Source organism: Salminus brasiliensis, chromosome 5, assembly GCF_030463535.1.
Source record: "Salminus brasiliensis chromosome 5, fSalBra1.hap2, whole genome shotgun sequence".
In the NCBI taxonomy this organism is placed as follows: domain Eukaryota; kingdom Metazoa; phylum Chordata; class Actinopteri; order Characiformes; family Bryconidae; genus Salminus; species Salminus brasiliensis.
This window is the reverse complement of record NC_132882.1, coordinates 23,121,836-23,143,832: the sequence shown is the minus strand read 5'-3', so window position 1 is coordinate 23,143,832 and position 21,997 is coordinate 23,121,836. Positions and strand designations below refer to the sequence as shown.

General features: G+C 40.9%; 1 protein-coding gene across 2 annotated transcripts in view; it reads right to left on the bottom strand.

Annotated features, from left to right (window-relative positions):
* Positions 1-21,997, bottom strand: part of cdkal1 (CDK5 regulatory subunit associated protein 1-like 1) — a 305,708-nt gene that overhangs the window by 165,958 nt on the left and 117,753 nt on the right. For both annotated transcript variants that reach the window (XM_072679871.1, XM_072679872.1), the window contains exon 8: positions 3,146-3,249. In XM_072679871.1, the coding sequence (XP_072535972.1) occupies positions 3,146-3,249 (104 nt within the window). The remainder of the gene's footprint in view (positions 1-3,145; positions 3,250-21,997) is intronic.

Sequence of the window (21,997 nt, the reverse complement as noted above, 5' to 3'; positions counted from 1 at the left end):
GTAAGATGAGCTTTAGGTTCAGAGATGGCATCCCACTCTCATTTCTCAAATAGAAATCACAGTGAAACAGACACAAAGCCCAAAAATCCTCCGCTGAGCTTCAAAGGCCCAGGGCTGCTATGATGGAGAGACTGCTGGGGTGGAGCTACTGTCCTCCTCTGATGAACGAGTGCACTCAGCCTCCTCATCCTCTTCTCCTGCCTCTCCCCGCCCAGCACTTAGGCTGGCTTTTGAGCAAAAGGACAAAATAAAGAGGAAATAAATAAATAAATTAAGGCTGCCTGCCACTCACGCCATTCAAACTGCCTTCAGCAAAAAGCAGTGCCTTAGTGACTCAGTACTGCAGGTTTTTACCCTCAAATCGCCTTTGAATAATAACGCAAATCCATCCAAAGTTGAGGATAAATTTAATAAATCCATGGAATAAAAGTTTCACGAAAGCATCAGGCTAAGAGCGATTAGCAAGAGGAAGCTGAAGGAGCAGTAAGAAACGGACAGGACGTCCGTGTGCGGTTACGGTTTTCTGAAACTATTTTATTAATTAATTTTATTGAAATTTCATTGTAACAAAATATAAACCCCACAGCTTTTCTAAACTCAACTAAAAGCATCCAAAACATCGTCTCTCTTACTTAATCACTCAAATGTAACCTGCTGAATGTGCAGAATCCACACTTTTGACAGAATTTCCCACTTGTTTTTTGCCAGCCATAACAGGAGCGCCCGCAGATTAGCTCCTTATAAACATGACTTCTAATGGTTAAAGTGAAGTGCAGGCTGGCATCAGAGCGTCAGGAGTCCTTTCCGGCTGGTCCCAGGAAGAATAGGTATGTTTCAGGAAGTTAAAAAATAAAATTTCAATAGAATGCCACACTATAAACTATGAAATACATCTGATTGTGAACGTAGCACAATTAAACACAATCTCGTCTCTGTCCAGAGTATGTAAAAGTGGCCAGAATCTGCATTTCATGAGTTTTATTTGGCAGTGTAAACTGCAAAAAGCACACAGAATCTGACATTTTTCTGGGCCGCCATGAATGACAAAAGTGCTGTTTAGGAAGATAAATTTGCAAAATGCACTTATTACACACATCTGCCTGCTACCCTAGAATTTTCAGAGAATACGACAAAATGTTTGAAAAGGCTAGAATCTGGGCTTCTTAATTGGTTGGCTGGGCCAGTGTGTATGTTCATGTGCTTTGGGCTTAATGGGAAATGTACCTTCATTAATGATTTTATTTCTGCCATTAAATTTAAGCATAGTCCCTTGTGTAAGGAATGCCATTCAATAAATACAACAGATCACATATATACCCATAGAAACTAGAGTTGCACAGCTGACTGGTTTCAGCGCTCTGGGTTTGCCAGTTTAAACCCACTTTTGAACTTTTACATTATATGATGACATTGTTTGTTGTTATCAAAATAAAATGAACCTTTTGGAGGAAAATGAGTTGTTTAGATGAACTGAAAGCAGCCAAGAGAAATGCGTCCTCAATATCACAATCCATTTACAGAGGTTATTCAGCTTAAACACTGGTAAGCAGCTGCCAAGGTCTAAATTAGCCACACAGACGAGCGCTTTTCATAGAATATACTTTAAGTAGTGCACTGGACAGGGTACCACACACACACACACACACACACACACACACACACACACACACACACACACAGAGAGAGAGAGAGAGAAAGAGAGCCAGGAAAGCAAAGTAGATACACACCCACACAAAGAGTCTGTTTCGCATGTAAACATGTTTGAGCAAACCACAAAAAACACACCCCATTCTCACGCCCCTCTGAACTCCCAAAAACAAGCTTCCAGAAAACAAACACACATTTAGAGGAGCTTGCTGCACATTGCTCAAGACATCTCAATCATGAGTGTGGCACCAGTACAGCCAGAGTTCCTCTTTTGTCCATCAGTTGCTCAGAAGCAAAATTAACGGCCAGTTCCCGGCCACCTAGTTTCTCTTCCCTTCGCCGCTTCCATACACAAGCACACACTGTACCTCATAGCCTCAAACAAAAACCACTGGGCTACATGTACAAAAACACACACCCTCACACACACTTTCATTACTCCAGACTTTCCGGATCAGTTCAGAAAGTAGGAAATCGGCAACCACTGATATTATGACACCCAGTGGAGAAAGGACAAATCTTACAGTTAGTGTCTCTCTAATTTAGAATGCATCTCTAACACATGTAGGTTGTTAAGCCAACTAGCTATATTACATTAAAGAGAGTTCAAAAAATAACCAGACATTTATTAGAGTGTCTCTGTTCATGCAGTTTTCAGTAGTAACATAGTCTATCTGCATGGTTTGCACTTTGGTCTTTATTGCAACCAAGCAAAGTTGCCAACAAAATGGCTTTAGCTATATGACTTCTTTTACTGTCACATAAGCATTTTAACAGTGGCAAGTCAGTCCCTTAGAAAGACTGACTACTCCTGGTCCAGAAAAAAAAGGCCCAAGAAACCCAACACCTATCATCTACCCAGAATCAACCAGACTGTTTCTCCTGGACAGGAGCATTATCTTAAGATAAAAATAGTGTATATACTGTACTGTAGCCTTTCCGGGCCTTTTCTTAACCATCTGCAGCCAAATGCAGATCAACAACGTTTTAAAGTGGGTCTTCACTACCATTAAGTTCTTAAATATAATGAGTTAAATAGAATAGTTTCTAAATGGTTATTGGGTCTACAGTGTTATGGAAAATTACATAACATGAAGGCTCTTTAAAAGTTAGGGTTCTTCTCAAATAGGGTTCTTTTCAAATAACAGTACACACTGAAAGATTCTACAGGTAATTAAAAAAGATCATTTGATGGTTTCCCACCTAGTTCAGTTAATTCATTATATTTGTTAACCTGCCATGAGCATGGACAGCAAAGCATTGCAACACACTATGTCCTGGAGCAATTGGGAAGCATTCTGGTGACACACATACAAATTGAGCCTTATGACAATCAATCAATCAGTCTTAACACATTAATAGCTGATGTTCCCCTTCCTCAGATCTGGCCTATTTCAGACTTGCTGGCGGAGATCAGGAACGGCTAAAAATAAGCCTGCCAGTCTCTGGAGTCAGATTCTCTGTGACCCAGAGAGTGGCCGAACTGACTGAGACTCACCCTGAAAGGACTGTCTGGCTCTCTCCACAAGTTCCTCAATGGGATAGCTGGCCAGGTCCCCTCTGGCATGTTTGGTTTTGCAGTATGTGCAAGCATTCAAACATCTGCATAAAAGAGGGAGACAGAAAGACATTAGCTTATCAGGAGAATAAACAGTCAGAAAAATCACAAATGCAGCTTAAAATAGCTGCAATGACCTCTGACAGAAACCGTGAACATTTCCCATAGACTAAGCAAACATTTTTCTTCTTTTATAAAGAGTCTTTCACAACTCAGTTTCAGCTCAATCCAACTAACTCAGCTCAATCAATTTCACTACATCTATGTCCATATAATCACTGATGCTCTGCTTAGTCAGGAATCGCCCATTTGGTTCTCGAACATGTTCCACCCAGAGTAACAAACTCAAGAAACATTTTCTATTTTGTATGTTGAAGGTTTACATGAGCCATACATTAAATCTTTAAACTTAAATCCAGTTTTACTGGTGTGTTAATATTTTGGTAATGAGGGCAGAATATAGCCAACAGAGAATATAAAACATAGATCAGATAAGGATAGGGTTGCCACATCAGACCTGTAAAATTCCTGTACACTTTTGATTTTTTACTAACTTTAGAGTTATTACACCGTAGTGCTGCCTAATTGCCTAAATACATCACCAACAGTGCGCCGCTACATTAGGGATAATCTGAAGGAATCAAACTCATCCTTCGTTTACAAATAGTTTGAATGATTAAAGAGAAATAAACATTACAATATTAGTTATTCCGTGTAGTGCAAAATTCCAGGAGCATCTAGGAAAATCCTGAACAGGTGGTCATCCTAGAGAAGGGGAATGGTTTTGATGCACTCCATCATGTAGCACTGTGTTCATACAGAAGCAGCTTTGATACTAACGAATCGAGTCAGTCAGCTCCACAGTTAAGGCCGATTTATGCTTCTGCGTCAAGTCAATGTAGTCTACAAAGCAACCTGTGCAAGTGGCCTACGGCACTGTGAGCATTTATTCTTGTATAGATGGGTTTGCATCCCAAATACTAGTCTGGCAAGGTGGGGGTTCTTAAAGCCACTGTGTTGACTCGTCATATTACAAACGACAGTGTCTGAAATTGAGAGAATTATGTTAGAGCAAAATAGCTGTTTACTTTTACTAAAATCTATGCCCCCCAAAAAAACACAGAAAGGGAGAGAAGACATCAAGTGAGACCACTGAACCGATTAAGGCAGAGACAGGGTATGTTTTCTGTACTTGTCCAGCCACTGAGAGACACAAACGAGGAAATGCAGGTAGATTTGATGAGATGGTTCTTCATGTGCAAACATTTCTTACATCAGTGTACGCACAACTCATGATCCATGTTCGTGACGCTAAATACGGTTAATAAGCAGACAAATCGCAGTAGCACAAAGTTACATTTCTGGGGAGGAGCGAGGGTCTAATAGCTCCTCCTAATAGCTACTGATCTAATAGCTACAGTAGCAACAGGGTCACTGGTGCTCGCCAAGCAACAGTTTCTCTCTGTTCAGACCATTACTGGGAGATTATGATTCTATAGCCAGACAGTGAGTGACTATTACAAACAGAAAAGATAAGCCACCAGCCACAAAGGCCCAGTAGAAGTGAACCTGGCAGCATTCATGTCATAAGAGTGTAAAAATGTGCTTTGTTAAAAGGAGTGAGTAGCTAATGATGCCCACAATAAATAAAGAGTAGTCAGCACAGTGTGGCCCCACCTGGCTTTTATTCATCACTGGTAAAGTTAGCATTTCTAGACAAATAGTCATTTAACAGGCCACATCAAGTCGTTTCAATGAGGAATTACTGTATTATTTAAAAAAGGTACTCTGAAGAAGAAATAAACTGATGCCCAAGGATGTGGGTGTGTACACAAAATGAGCAATGATGTGCCTGTGGAGTGCTCTCTCCCACAGAGAAAGAATATAAACTTCACAAACTAACTACAACATTATGTTAATGCGGCTTCTGAAACATCAAGTCTCAAACTGCATGCATAATGCTAACGATCTAAAAATGTATCAAAGGTCCAAAACTAGCCTGTGGAACAATGGTTGGATTGAGAGGAACAAAGCTCCCTTGCATTATACTCTCTAAAAATCTTCCACATCATAACACAGAGGCTCGTGCATGCTGTTAGCTTCGCTATCTGTTATAATGCTTCTTTAAAAAGGCAAGCCGGCTGGATAAATGGACTTTGGTAAATGCTCCAGGCATCTCATGGTTGACATGAGACGTTCTTTAAAAGAGACCATCCATCTCGCAGCACTTTCCCAAATTAAACTGGGCATTAAAAGATGAAGGACGAGTCACATGATCAGGCCTCAGAGGAAACGGACACAGATGGGGCCTTCACAACCAACACACACACACACACACACACACACAATCCCCCTCAGAATGAAGCAGCACCAGGGGTCCAACTTTACTGTAATATGTCCCAGTAAAGAAGATCAAACCCACTGTAAATCCCATCGGGTAAGACATCTCTATTGCAATTTCCTTATAAAAAACAACAAATAAATAAATAAATACATAAGCAAGCTGGACCTTGCACTGTCCCCTCAGAGCAGCTTTCTATTCATGGCGCTGGGATTGGGGTTACAGAGGCTACAGTTTTAATGGTTAATTTGTATGCATGTATATGGCAGAATATATTGAGTTTAGATGCTCAACAGGAGCATCGACTAAGGTCACACATTTAGATCTTTGGAGACGATATCAGTAAATGTGACTGAAAACTGATTGACCGCACTCTCTGAGTGAGGGCTGGAGGGGACTTTGTATAGGTCCACTTGTTCCGTTGGAGCAGGCCTGTCAAACAGAGTTCTCTTCAATTCTCTTCAATTCATGAAGGCCTTGCTAATTAGCTGATGAATTAAATAAAGTGTGTTTATTTTAATGAGTCAGAATTTTGAAGCCCTCGGGGCTTTTGCCTTGGAGTTTGACACATTTGCCCTTCGATTGAGCGGACACTGCAAATCAATACAATTTTATTCTGATTGATCTCTTATGATGAACCTTTTTTTTTTTACCCTGATGAAAAAAAAAAACAAAACAACAATAAACAAAAAACTGTGCTGTGGCCTTCATAGCTCTTAACCCAACTTAACACCTATGTTAAAAATTGGAGTGGTGTATCAGACAGTGAGTGAATGTGTTTTGGAAGAGCGGTTTGCTATGCCTACAACAAAGTTTATTTTTTGTCAATCTAACTATTTGCTTAGCTCCTTAATACTTAACATTTTCAATTTTGTACTGAAACAATTTACATGTGAGGATTGTTCTTCATTATGCTGAGAATTTTTCAGTCATCACTTGTCTTCCCTGGTCTACCAGTCCCTTAAAAACTGTTCAAACATTAACTTTGACTTTGATAAGCCCAAGGTTAAATCTGGTGCAGAGAAGAACCTGTCTGTGTGGTAAGCATTACCAAAAAGAGCACCATTGCCTCAAGCAGCTCTACACCTGTTTGAATGGAGACGCCTCTATAAATCTAATTCATTTCCCCAGAGCAGGGAGGTGTTTCGCGTTTCACTTTTCAAACACCCAACCTCTAGAGTGAAGAAACTCAGTAAAACTTTCAGAACAATCAGGAGTACTCAACTTGTACTGGATTTCAAGCACAGTGTGATTTTATTTATTTTTTTCCCCAAACACACCCTATTTGACTAATAATGGTTAACGACTGGTTTTAGTACAGAAACTGTGCTGGACGGATGGCTTTGCAGGGCCTATAAAAAAAAAAATAAATAAATAAAAAAAAAAAAACAGAACTAGCAATACAAAAATTCAGTTCTTTCCTCCAGAAGCATCGCAGTTACAACAACCAACTTCTTAATTATTTTCACTTACTGACACTTTTCAGGCATCATTAATTATAGGAGACAATACACAAGGACAAAACTCTATCACAGGAGAAAGAAGAGGTTTATCCCTCACCACCGCCACTAAAACGCCATCCCGCTCACTTCCTTTCTCAGCGTTTCAGTCGCACTGGAGAGTTTGAGATGACATAGAAGGCTCCACAGGACCCCACCCATTCCTTTGTTTTTATTAATCTGGACTCTTCTGAGAGCATCAGCGCAATATAACGTCAACCCCCTGCTAGAAAGGGGGGGCGCCCCAGAGGACCCTTTTTGCCCATGTGGAGAGGAATGGTGGAATTAAGCTGACGATAAGCGTCCTTCTAATTGTGCATCAAGTCTGTGGGCCTGTGCAGGCGTTTGTGCGAGGAGGTAATTAGACAAAAAAAATGTTTAGACCTTGCTTAAGTGGAGGGGCCCATCCCATTGTTTTTTTGCTGTGTACCTGACAAAAGGATGTGAGAGGCTCTCGTCAAGGGCATGTGGAGAGCTAAAGCAACAAAACAAAGCAAATGGTATTTTGCTGTTGTAGAGGACAAATAAACAGGGAGCAGTGTCCTGAGGATATGCATAATAGGAGCATTCTGGTATAGAGGGACCTGATGCGTCCGGGAACCACATAGATAAGCTACTAAACATACTTAGAAAAAAAAAGTGTGCCAGCCAAGTTTCTCACAGAAAAAGCTATGCAATGCTACAAAGAGCAAAAATTCCAATTTAGGAGAAAACAAATGGGAAGGTACTAGCATACATGCTAATAACATTAGCATTACTTGTAAATTAAAAATGATAACCCTTCCAACCACTTCTTTTCAACTTTGCATCGACTGCTTCTCTCATTTTAAACTTTTTTTAACTTTCACAGGGAAAAAGGTAGGACAATTCTAAGACAATTCATAATTATAAAGACATTTATGCAAACACCGACAGACACACACACACACTTGGCAATGTACAGTGCAGAGGGACATGCTCGAACAAGTCAGGCTCCCCATGCCACAGAACTCTTGCTAAAAAACAATAATTCCTTCCCTTTCCAATGCCTAGGTCGTACATGGATACTCGGGCAAAACGAAAAAGGAGATCATGAGGTCAGAGACAGTGAACCAGGAGGAGGACTTGATTTTGAGTCCCAGAGAGGAGGATTACAGGGCTTAGAGCATCTCCCTGGTCTCTCACGCTCAGCCCGGACAGCCTTAACGAGCTTTAACAAGCTTAATCATCAGATCAACTCTGGCCTATCAGAATTAATTACAGTGCACTGTTGAGGCCTTAGAAGGGATATGGAGGGACAGTAAGATGTTGAAAGAAGTTCTCTGACTGGAAGCTTCGAAAGAGGCTGTTGAAGTCAGAGTCGTCAGTAGCGATCAATTTTCCTATTTTTCTTCTCCCTTAAGACTTTCCTTAGCCTTATTGAGTTTTGTTTTTTCTTCCTTTCCAGATGTTCTATGCAGAGAGAGTATCGAAGCGTACAAAGAAGCCTTTGTTGCACCGTGTCTCAAAAAGATCATTCACAAATTTAATAAGTTCATTTAGATCTGACATCAAGACCTGACATCAAAGAGGGCGGACAAGGAAACGAGAGTTCTTAAGTGAGACATCAAAAGTCCTGAAGAACATATGAAGACAATAAGGGAATTGCTCATGGGCCTGTCAGATACTGTTCAGCTATACATGCACCTCTGGCAAAGGCATGGTGGATGACTGGGGTGGGGGGTGGGGGGGTAAAGAAGGGCTAGTGTGCGTTTACTGGTAAGAAACAAAGTGGTCTACTGTTCTAGACTGCAGTTTGTGATATGAGTGAATGCCCCCTCCACCTACTGTTCTTTTAAAGTTATCAGGAGAATAAACCAAAAGCAGCAGCTCAAAAACATTATCTTTTGTGGTTGAACCAACAAGAAAAGTTTCAAAGTTCACTTTTTTAACTTTCAAGGTTAATAACATTACAGACGGTTATACCATAAATCAGTATAATACAAAATGAAGCACTGTAAAACACTGACAAGGGTATACACCATATAAGCTAAAGCCTAAATTGTGTCTGTACAAATACCATGTGCATTTGGGTACCATGTCCAAATGAAAACCTATGGAAATGAAATTCATCACCAAACATTTACATTAATGACAACAGTTCTGCTTTCAGTCATCCTGGAGAGCTGCTGACTGTCAAATGCTGATGATGTCCTGAGAATGCATTTATACTGCAGCAACAACATTTGTTTGAAGTTTCCTTAGACTAAACAACTGGCCTGGGCATTTGTTTGTTTTATAAACGTCTCTGTGATGACCGACACGGTGGCATGGGAAAGGCCACTGTGGGATGGCTTTAGTCCCTTCTGCTGAACAGAAAGCCCTATTCCCCACCTCTCCTCAGCACCTCCTCTGCCCCCAGGGTTCCCGGCTCATGTGGGTACCCAAATAACACAAGGTGTTAAATTGTTAAGATGAAGAACATGGAAGGTTGTAATGGCTGGAAAATATTTCCAGATGTCTCAAGTCCCAGGCTGTACAGGGTGTTAAATCAAACAAGAACTGCAGACTTCTACTACAGTGAGGATTAAAACAACTTTAGCAACTTTAGCCATCAAGCAAACCAGACATTCTGCAGAACTGGTCTAGAGCACATTAACAAAGAACAAATCAAACCTTCATGAGTGGTCTAAAACATTCTGGCCCACAGCTTGCTTGGACATTCCTTGGAACAGCCCATGCTAGAAATTTAGATAAAGAAAGGTCCTTCTGCTACATAAAAGTTGTATAACAGTGAGCACTCAACACTTCAATCTTCTAATGTTTGTTACATGTACCAGACTTAGACTTTATCAGGTCCAGTTCTAAAGTGAACCCATAATCATTCATCTAAGAGGACATATTTCAGTAGAATACGAGGAAGAAATGCTGAGAAATTATCAGAAATATAACAGTAGGGCTGTGTATTAACAAGAACCTGGAAATTTTATATGTATCATGCTACAGGGGTTATGATACAATGTATTGCGATAAGTTTTTAAAATCAAAGTTTAGGATTTTTTAAGTCATTTAAGTCATTAAAACATTTATGCATATAAACTATTAATCAAAGTCAGCTGAGAATCGAAACAGCATTGCAAAACATATCATGATACTCAAGTGTATCAATCCACCCCTATGCAAGAGAGTCCAGTCTTGCAGAAGGAACACCCAGCAGTTCTGAGCTCACTCTTGGAGGTGATAAACTCTCAGGTGAGCGAAGGTGAGGTCTCCCATAACTATGTGCACTTTGTCTAGTCTTGTTTCCTGTCTTACTTGTGAAAATGACTGCACTCTCCATAGTCCCCTCCATATCAACATGCGATTAATGTTGTTGATATGTTCTGAACTGCGCTGCCGTTTGTTTGGCTCAGGAAGATGAGAAAAATTGAACACTTTTCAATTAAAAGCAAGTCAGTGGCAAGGCTGAAACCAAAGAGAAAAAAAACAGCTGTTCTAAGCCAGGATGGGAGCAAACATTCAGACCTGAAAATTCACCCAGAGCTTTTTTAGTATTAGTGGCTGGCTAAAGTTTGGAGGATTACTCTGCTGCTGGAGCCAGCACTGTTCTCAATTATCTAATTACCTTATAAACACATGTGCTTAGTGAAGTAAACATGGAATTAAAGTGCTCTGTTCAAAGTGTGCCAGGTATGACAGTGAGGAATGGGCCTGTTATTCCACACTGGAAGCTGCTCCTATGTAGACTGGCAGAAGGACAGCGTGAGCACGATTGTTCTTAGAAATGTCCAAGTGAGGTATTACCATCTTAAAAATCTATTCGTATTCCAAGCATAGCACCCTTTAAAATAAAGGGAGGGAGCAGGCAGAGAGGTTGAGCAGGGGACTGGAAATAAAATAAATATATCCAGGTCAGTGAAGCTGAACAGCAGTCCATTCAATTACTTTGATACATAGCATGGCAGTGCACCAGCATAGCCAGTGCTATACATGTCCAGTGACACCAGCACAAAGCCACTACCCTCTGAACCGTGTCTACACTGTCCACTGGCCAAACTTGGTAGACTTCGCTCTGTAGCACTGTTTTGTAATCAGCTTGTATCGCTTTTCAGCACAACGCAGCACTTGAACAGCTCTCTCGTCCAGCTCATTTCGCCTTTAGGCTGGAACAGGCAAAAACCAAAACAGTCTGTTGTTTTTTTTTAAGATAACTGTAGCAGATAAACTTTTTTTATTTTATGATTTGGACCTAAATTCCCTTTAATCAATTCATGATGCTACCTCTGAAATTGACTGCAGGGTAGTAGCAGTCATTAGCGGCCCTGTCTGACAGTCTTGCTCTAATTCAGTATTTCACCATACGAGCCTGCGCCGTACTCTCAGGCCCGGAAAATCCCACGCTATAATTGCCAGGGAAATTTAAATTACAAAGTGCACAGAGGCCCGTTTAAATTCGCTTTAAACTTTACTAATGATTTTCTACCCCCCCCCCCCCCCCCCCCCTTTTCCTTCCTTTTCTCATCATGCATTTCTACTCAACTTTTTTTTTCCTGCAGTGCAACTTTTCCGACTTGCTCCCTTCCCCCTCCTTATATTTAGCGTTTTGATGCTCTGGCACATAATGGCATAAGGCCTCTGGCATCCTCAGTGTGCTGAACAAGTGAAATCCAAACTAATTTATCCCCTCCTTCACAATGCGATGGCACTTTGAAAAGTACGAACATTTGATTAGGTTTTCATGCTCCGATTTATTTGCGATTTGGCCGATTCGGATAAAAGTAAGGTATTACCATTTTAACAGGACTTAAAAGAACAGCTCCCTCTTTGGATGTAATGAGACAGCTTTTTCAGTATGAAAGAGCTGCATGTTTTCTGCAATTCTGAGAGATCAAGAATATAAAAGCATTGATTTGCAGTATGTAAGCAGACTATTCTAAAGTATATCACTGTGCATTTGAAATTCAAAGAGACCCTGATCCTTTGCAATAGTCATTTGCTTTGTATTAAGGGGGAAAAAACAACTATGAAGTACCAAAGAGTTCACATTACGAATTTTGGTCTCATAAGGTGTCTGTTAGTCCTCCTGTTCCATATCTGGATGTTTTTTCTTTGGGGAAATCCAACGGAAACTGCTGACCCCCATTGTTTTTCACCAACTGTTTAACATAATAGTGGGTCTGTTTATCTTGAAGAGGGGTTGTCATTGGAAAGTTGGTCAAAACATGCATTAGTGCAGCCCAAGAATTCCTGAAGTTACACTGATGAAGACATCAGCTGGAATGTGCATGTGTTTCCTGATGCGTGGGTTATTTTGTACACTGCCCCAGTCCTATAGTGTAATTGTCCTGAGCATATGTACAACTAAGAGGGAGAGTGTAAGGTGTTCCAACGCTGGAGACGTTTCAACACGTCTAGCAGCTGATGGGCCTGTCAGGTACTGGCCGCGGGGCAGATTGGGGTGATTTGTTTCTGCTACCTTTCCAACTGTTAGCCTGCTGAGCAAAGCAGTGTCAGGCCCATTAATCACCCAGCACCCGCATGCATGCATACACCCCACACACATGCATGCACACTTGTGTACACATACACACAGTCACCACTTCATTGTGTTAGTTAATGAATACTCAACTCAACTTTAACATCAGCTTTGATGTCAAATTTGTGAAGGCCAACACAATGTCAAACTTCATTTGTCCAACTCAACACCATTCCATGTTCAGATCAGAGTTTCACACACATTTGGTCTCTACTTCTCCCGCAGTTTATTTGAGCATTTCTCTTCGGCCCAGTGACTGTACGAACCAGATCATTTTTCACTCCCATCACACCACACCGGATCAAACAGTTTCACTTTCAAGCCCCTTTCTGTCTTTTGCAGCCAACGTCCTCATGGGATCGCCGCTGAGAACGATCCGCTCATTCCTGCCCGACACATCATCTCACATAAACTCACTTATGGATAATTCATCTGTGCCTTTCATTACTCACATCACAGAAAATCAATAGCTTCAATTAAGTCGACCTCAAAAGCGTCACTCCTAACAAAGTTTCATCATATTTAATTTATTATGTGGGAGAGAAAGAGAGAGGGAGGGAGATAGGGAGAAAGAGTGTAGCGTGATTTTAATCATCCTAGAACACAAGTAGCAAAGACCTTGTTGAGCTCTGCGTGTGAGCCATGGCCAATATGTGAAGAACTGAAAAACTGTTTGAAACTTCTATTCCAGCAGGATGTGAATTGAATAAAGCCATCAAGCTCATAAGAGTGACTGTTAGCCAGTGAACAGGGCTTTTCTTCATTCTTCAAGGTGACCACAGTACAATGCATGTTTTTAAGTCATTTCTTTCCCAGCTACACCATACCTGCCTAAACATCTACTTTTCAGCACTTTTCATCTCTGGACTACAGTGTAAAAACATCTGCATTTAGCACCGGCGCCTCAAGTTATTTCACAATACCACACAGCCTGACTGAAGTTTGGAGTCAGTTGGTGCAGAGTGGACTCTTTGTGAAAAACAATACTGGTGAAACAAACTCTTAAATAACACTCACAACACATAAAATAACGGTGCATTAGTCACTTTTCACTTTTCATAGTAATTCAAATAAACTGTAGAATTTGTAGAGAACAATAAAAATATATATATTTTAGCAATGGCATGAGCACATGCGTAGTAGGTGCCTAAAAGAAGAATAATTTAATTATTAAGAAGCTAAAGAGAATTTAGAGGCATGCTTTGTGTTCATGGGCAGGGATAGAAGGGGGATCCAAGGAGTAATAAAAAAAATCATCGTCTGAGTGACCGCATACAATTTCAAATATTTCCAAGGTATTTATTTGCTGTTGGTGATCTCTGGTAGGTAGATTCAGTATACAAGTATTCAGAAATTCAGACACATATAAATTGCTACCGTTCAATGACTAAAACCTTGCAGTCTTCCTAGAAGTCTTATCATTTGCTCATAAGTTAGTTAGTGCATCCAGAGGTTAGGCCTCTATTCCTAAAGCAAAGCCTTCCGGGAAACAGCACTTTCTACTTCATTAACAAATACCTCGCAGCTGTGTCTCTGGTGACAGCCTTCTTTGAGACTTGGGTCACTGAGCTGACGACACAGTAGCCATCACTGAGGAGAGAAGCCTTTATCCCTCATCTGGTCATTAGTCTCTTAAGTTCACGCTCTGGACTGTCTGCAGTCAGCAACACAAAAAGGGCTCACGTATTTGGAAACAGAGGCAGGCCGGTGAACCCCACGACCCTGTCTCCGCTACACGGGAGAAAGGGCCTCAGGAATAACGGGCTCATATGTTAAAGTCGGCTATGAGCCTGATAAGAGCCATTGTTTGTTGCTGTGCAGCACTGCCTTTGGGAGCGGCCCTGTAGGACAGCGAAATCACTCAGGAAGTAGGCGACCCTCCAGGGGCCTCCAGGCCAGCACAGCAGGGGCCCAGGCACAGAGCAGGAAGAGGAAGAAGGGGGTGGATGAGTGTGGGGCAATATTTCAGCAGTACCAGAGCTCAGCCTGGAAACCACCAGCACTGAGGGTCCTACTATGGTACTTTTCCAACAGACACAGGCAGTTAAAATAAAAAATACATATTAAAAAAAAAAAAAAAAAAGGCCAGGATTGTTTCAAGCAGGTATTAAATAGACCTGATCGTACTACATTGTCTGACCTTGCCAATAAGGCATATAAACAAATAAATAAATAAATAAATAAAGGATGACACCTTTGCAGCCCCCACAGCAAACCAGAGAAATCACAATAATTGCAATAACCTAAACAAATATTTCAGCCATGTAAAGCGGCCACCAGGACAACAAATTGCAACTGAATAGCTTCCAGACATCTAATGCAAAGTAAGAAAGTGAGAACTCCTCTGTGGAAGAATATAAATGAGCTGCCTCACCATCAATCCAAAGCATCACAGCTATTTTCTTGTCTTCCTAATGATCAAGAGCCTTATCAGCCTGCCTGAACATCATCCGCCTCATTAGAGAATCTAATTTCCCATCGTGTCGTAAGTAGCTTCGCATCTGCCTCAGGAAAGGCCTGCAGTCTTTTCCACGAGCACAAGCAGCTTGTACCTCCAGCATTACTGCTTCACCGTGATGTTTATTCGTGTTTATTTCAGACAAGCCACAGCAAACTGACAAAAATACTGCCACCCAACAAAAGAGGACATCAACACGTTTATTCCCTAAGCCGAATGCCACTGCCCGATTCTTTCAGGCCCATTAGATAAAATGTCGGGCAGCAGAGCTTGAACAGCTCTGATAAATTGCTCTGTGCACTCACACGATTTCTACACCCTCGTGAACCCCAATAAAAGATGAGGGAAAACAAATAAATAAATAAACAAACAAACAAATCCCCCGTAATTCTTCAGGACAAACACCACCCATCCCCACCTCCTTTCACAGGCCAAGACGCTAATGACCGTGTCTACAGAAGTGGCACAAGCAGCAAACCTTGTTTATGGCCACTGGGGTATTCCAGCTCAGTGCTTCTCAACATCTTCCTGAAGCTGAAAAACCCTGAGTGCTTAAACACTGCTAGCGGTGACACAAAGCTCCTCTGAGTCCTCCGTGCTCACAGCACTTTCCAAGCAGATCTAAAAAAAAACACTAACAAGAGGCAGGATCACGAAAAAAACGCAACTGCGGTAGTGGAAGACTATTTCCAAGAATATTTGCATTACCTGCCTAGTCAAATTAAGGCACTATCATCTTATCAACCTTCAGAGAATTTCAAATGAGCTTAAATGATGTGGACACTAAATGGCTCAGCACTATTCCCTTAACTGCAGGTTCTCCGATCTAATTAAATTAAAAACGCCATTGATGGGGCACTCCAATCTGTTTTCACGCATTGAATAAAGTCACTCAGAGAAACGCAAACCCCCACCCCAAATCTTCCTTCACCTTGCAAAACTGGAGCAATATACCATTCAATTGTCCCAATCAGTCGTCATGTGAATTAAGGCCTCTGGACAAACAAAAGTTGTCAAATATGAAATAAGAGGCAGCAGGCGCACTTCAATCACCTTAATGTGGTGTCATTGGAGCAGCAGCGAACGCTGGTCTCCATCTGCCAGTGCTTCCGCCGCCGTTAGCCGCCAAGATAAATAGACATGCTGGGCCTGGCGGCGCAACGAGAGAGGGCCGACTGCGTTCAGCTACCCCGTTGCTAGCTAAAGTAGGTTAGCCATCCTCGCAGGTGTACTTCCAGCTGATATGCTGGATGCAGAGGTCAACATTAGGGGGTCAGTCCCCGCCTGCTGCCTGACAGACCTCTACATCATCAGGCCGTCGCCCCTTTCCAAGCAAACTCTCCAAAGCCTGTTTCGCCATCAGTGACCAAAGGCCGAATCACCTGATTATTATATAGGTTCCAAAGCAGCCAGATGATCAATGATCAACTACTGACTGCAACATACGAGCACAGCAACCCAATCCTTCTGAAACCCTCAGACACTCATCATTTCAAGATGTCATCCATAAAAGTATAACCTAATAAATACTAACAGAATACTGAAGCATATAGTGATTGGTAATAAGGTTTAAGGTTTGGAATGGGGAGGGCGGTGGCCCCCCATATTTTGTCCTCAATTGAGTCACTGCCAAATCTCATCCACTAACTCTGTCTCCCCAATCATGCAATGCTACCTAAGGTAGAAGAGTGAAGCTTTGGATGTGCTCTCCAAAAACAGTAAAAGTATAAAAGTGACATCATAACATTAGGTCAAGGCCAAATGCTGAATCAATTACTTCCAGACTGTTCCATTACACAATTATTTCATTACAACATCACACTTTTCTATCAATTTTAACACATACTAGCTAAGACATGCTCAGCAGTTGCACCCCATTTTCCCGACCTTATTAAAAAACCATCATGCTGACACATATAGCATAGAGAGATTGACTCCAGTTACTGTCGCCTTTGCATTGGAATCTGGGGAAGCGGCCAAACCATCCGCTAATGTTATTTGCATTATACACTGGTATGATTAAACTGCAACGGCACTCAAGGCAGAGAGAAGGCATGAAAACAACATTCAACCAGTTGGACAAATCATTTTTAGAGGGGATTTCATGAGGGTGTTTACATTTTTGTTTAGCTCTTTTCCTTGTTATTTTTCTACGACAGAACAGAAACGAGGGGGAGGGGGGGTGAATTTGTTAAGAGACTGTACTCGGGTTAGGACCATGTACAGACAATAAACAAAACCACTTACAAAAAGCGGAAGGCATGCTTTTTTTACAGGTTTTTTTTATAGACCGTCTGTGGTGCAATTTCTGCTTAATGGTTGAGATTTACCAGAACATTCATGCCATGCTGCCTGAGAGAGTGACCTCCTTCAGTACACTAGCAGTCTGCTCCGAGCAGACAGCGAAGCCAATGTGGCTGTGCGCTCCGCGGAGGGCCATCAAACGCTTCGCTGGTTTGGGAGAGAAAAGTTCATGAAGCATTTGCCTGCTGGCGACATGTTAATCTGACCTTTGCTTGGGAAGCAACAGTGAGGTTCTCGGAGAGAGGGGAGAAAAAAAAGAAAAAGAAAAAAAAAGCACTCTGGCCCCTCCAGGGCTCGGTAAACAACCTGCGTGCAATTCTGATTGGGCTGATGTTGGAAATTCAAACAGCCATGTTATCAGCGATCTGGGAATAACAAACGCTGGAGAGGAGGAGAATGAGCAGTTTAGGAATGAACAGACAAATCCATGTTTGTTGGAATCCAGATCCATGGATTGCAGTATGTGCAGGAGAGTTAGATACATCATTTTCTTGCAGAGGAACTTGCCAGCAACACAAATTTCTAGTCTGCATTTTGTTCCAGAAATAATGGTTTATTACTCACACACCTCGTGTTATCACCACAAGAACATATAAATCTATCTGACAGACTGTGTAATTAAAATACACATGCGAGTTAGATAACTTAACACTTTGCTCTCAATAAACATAGCTGTGAGACTAGTGTGTAAATGGGGCTGTCTACTGCATCTGTTTCCTGTTAGTTTTGAGTGGGAAGGACTATACTGAAAGACGCTGCCATCAAATGATCCCTCAAACCAATCAGAATAAAGGCTAATTTGCGTATTATGGGCTCTCACAAGCACCGTTCCACAAGTTATTTCGCCACGCAAAACAGACATCTATGTTTTTTTTTTCCATTGCTTAACATGACAGAGTACCATCTACCTTGTAAGAAAGTAGCTGTCTGACTGAAGTAAAACAATCATAGCCAGCTGTTTTGGCATATTGGAGGATGAGACTCATAGATGTAACTTGTTTTGAAAGGCTCATTTTTCATCGCAATGTCCAGGGCAGGGAGCTGTGCACTACTGGTGACTAGAACCTTAACTTTTACAAAAATGAAGACGCTGCACATGGAGGTACATACACAGATGTGAAGACAGCCAATCAAAGAGCATGACAGTCAGGGTGTTTGCATAACTGGTCGCATTCCTACTTCTCTTGGCCACACTTTTCACTGCAGTTACTGTAGTAAGACCCAGTTAAAGCAGCATCGTGTAAGGATTCTCATTTTTCATTGTCCTGTGCTTACTCCTTACAAGCAGGAAGCAACCCTTCAAGAAGTGCATGCTTACATATCTGGGTAAACAAAGATGCAGAACAGTCACTGAAAGTTAAAGAGGCATGAGGACAGAGGTGGTAGAGAAATATTACTGGACTTGAATAAGCAGGGTTATGCAGCGTTGTGTAGTTCTTGTGAGCGTTGTCCAGCCTGCTTCACCAGGTACATAATTACATAGTACAGTAGCAACATTCTGGGCTGGAGTAGCAATGGTACATTTCTGCACATTATAAGTCAGTTGAGCATCAACATAATTTTCAATTTGTTATTTGAAGAATGGTACAGAAATTTTGAAAAAAGGAAGGGGAAACAATGCTATGTGGGGTTGTTTACATCGTCAGTGTGTGGAGTGAAAAGCCCACACAGCCTTCAGGCGGTGAAGAGCTTTTTTACCTTTAATTCATTTGAAAAATTTGAGCTTCAATATTGAATATTTTAGTTACATATACATATACAAACATGACTGTTGACAGTTGTTGTTCGATGCTCTGCTGGATGATTTCATGTTCTCCTCCTCCCTCCAAACACCTTAGAAAGGATCACCTTTCTGCACAACATTTGTTACGCACACACCCTAAGGTGCAGTTTCCAATATGTTGTGAGACTAGCAGATACTGATGTTGAATATTGTCACAGTCACATGTAAAACTTGCATCTGAGTTTTGCTGTTTATTACATTTTGACAGGGGGAATGTGAATTTGGCACTAGTTTTTTATACCGTTTCCAAATATCACACATATTATCCAAAGGCTTCATGTTGACTTATTAAACGTTTTTATCCTTATCCTGTAAAAATCTAACATTTTGGAGATGTGTGATTTTTGTGCGACCATGGCAATATACACTATTGCTGGGGCGACGTGTCATTGTAATCGACGTAATCGATTCCGAAATTACGGCATTTGCATAACGTGTTTTGATGCATCGCAAAGATGGCCACACCTACTGAAAGCAGGGATTTATCAGATTTATCTCTTGATATCATTTGCTATCAAGCAAAAGATATCACATTCAACTCCGGTCTCAGAAACCTGGAGCTCCATTCAATCGATATCCCTTTCTTCAAATGTTCCCTCCTGGTGGTTCCAGGTTCCATTTTATCACAACTAATCCATTAGTGCTCTTGGGGATAAACACTTCCAAGCTTGTGAATGTCCATTACTCCAACACTAATATCATCTCAAGTCAAGTCAAGTGGGTTTTATTGTCATTTCAACTACATACATCTCCTTACAATGTTCTTGGGTCTTCATTTTCTAAAGCTTTCCTTCAGATTTATGCTTCAATTAAGTGGCTATTATACCCAGAGGCTGGACACTTCTGTAAGGTATTGTGTATATTATGTTAAATAATAATGTCTAGGAGCATGTCTGTAATGCAAAAAAAAGCATGCCAAACAACCAGAGAGGGAATTTAAAGTTGCAGACACAAAGCCGCCTTTAACGTTGGGTAAAGACCCTTAGTGGTCAATAGGTCACAACATTACACACACCGACATACAGAGTTAGCCAAGAAAACGACATTGAAACCGTTACGCACGTCAGTGGGGCCGGTTTGGACGACCGGTTCTGATTACCATACACCCACAATTCATGAGGGTCAACAGAGGCTGCGAAGGTCAACAGAAGAGAGGAGCTCCGTGATTCCTTCAGAAAGGGAGTGAATGTGGGCAGTGAAAGATGTGGGCCAGGGCAATGATAATCAGTCTGAGGGGAGAGATAATGTGTCCTGGTCCATGAGGGGAACCCCCAGTGGCAGTTTCACCACTGGACAAAGAGCTCTCTATATCTACAGACTTCAAATGTCAGGCCTGATGTCACAGCAACTTGAAAGGCTAAGCCAGAGCAGACCAGCTCTTACAACTAGGCCGGGCCCTCACTGGGACTTAACAGGGAACTAACTGTTCATTTATCTTTGTGAAAACAGGAATGAGATGAGCAATATATCAATACTTAGACAGTTCAGCCTCCAAACATTTGAATAAACCAAAAAACAAATGAATAAACATTCAACCAAAACATGCCAAAACACTTATGTTCTGATCTACCATTGCCTGTTGCTGATTTTATTGGCATATCCTACAGCCTAGAGACTTTTAGAAGGTTTGTGTAAACTGTATGTTATTGGCTCAGTTTTCAAAGCAGATTATTTAATAAAATTATATATTTATGTAAACGCATAAGAAAGAAGATATAAAACTGTTTTGAACGTCAGAATGTTTTATTTTGGACTACTTAGCAAACTCTATAAGGGCTGTAACAAATTACTATATTAATAGTCAAATAATCTATAGAGCACTGAAACTAATTGATTATAAATCACTCAATTACCAAATATATGAACTTCTTGCTAATATAAAAGAGAAATAAAACATTTTTTTGACAATTTAAACCAAGGATGGGCAAAATAGCAACAGTAAAAACATATCAAATAAAAATCAGTTTTCCCTTAATTAAGTTTTCCAGAATTCTTTGGATCAACGTCATCAAATGTGAGACATATCAAGCTTTTAGTTTGAAAATGTCTGTGTTGCCGCTACCTTAAGTACATATTTCTCAGGCTGACCAAGACTTCTTCTTGTAACAGTCATGATGCTGCAGATGTGTGGCCATGTTGTCTCAAGGCTCTTGAGGCTCAGTGCTATGACAAATTTACAGTTTAATCTATACACCCCATTCACTTGCCAGACAGCTGATTTGTCTGTATGTTTTGACTGCTGCTCTGCTTTGAGACTTATTATTTCTGTAAATAGTAACAGTAGTAAAACTGTATTCCACAATTTATGGTTAAACTTTGGCGACTGATTCATGTTCAGGTACATTCCAAAACGGTTGTAGATAGCCAGAGAAAAAAAAAGTGGTGTCACTAACCAGACTATTACATTAAATGCAAATTAATCTGGGTCGTAGATTTAAGTCGACCAAGTTGATTAGTCGTTGCACCCCTATTCTATACAAAACGATGAACAAATAAGCAAACAATGCTTAATGCATTAATTTAAAGGGAATTAAAGCATGAATTAAAAAGTAAAATTAACTTTAAATTTAATTTTTTTAACACCAATGATCTATCTTAATGTCTTAAATGCTTTATGTATACTTTAGCCTCATACCTGGGGGGGGGCAGAATTACTTCATTTCATTATTCCAACATCTCAAAGGCATTTTAGGGGCTTTTAAAATGCCCCTGGGCCTCGGTAATAGGAAGACCTAATTTTCATAGAAAAGACATGGAAGGAATCTTCGGAAATCGAAGCGCTTAGGCTAGTCCAACCTCCATAGCCAGCCACATAAACGAAGAAGAAGTGCTAATGCAAAGTAGCAGCGTGTTTTGCCCATGGATTTGCCTGTTTAATTTCACCACCTGAATAATTCACAGGCACTTAGATTT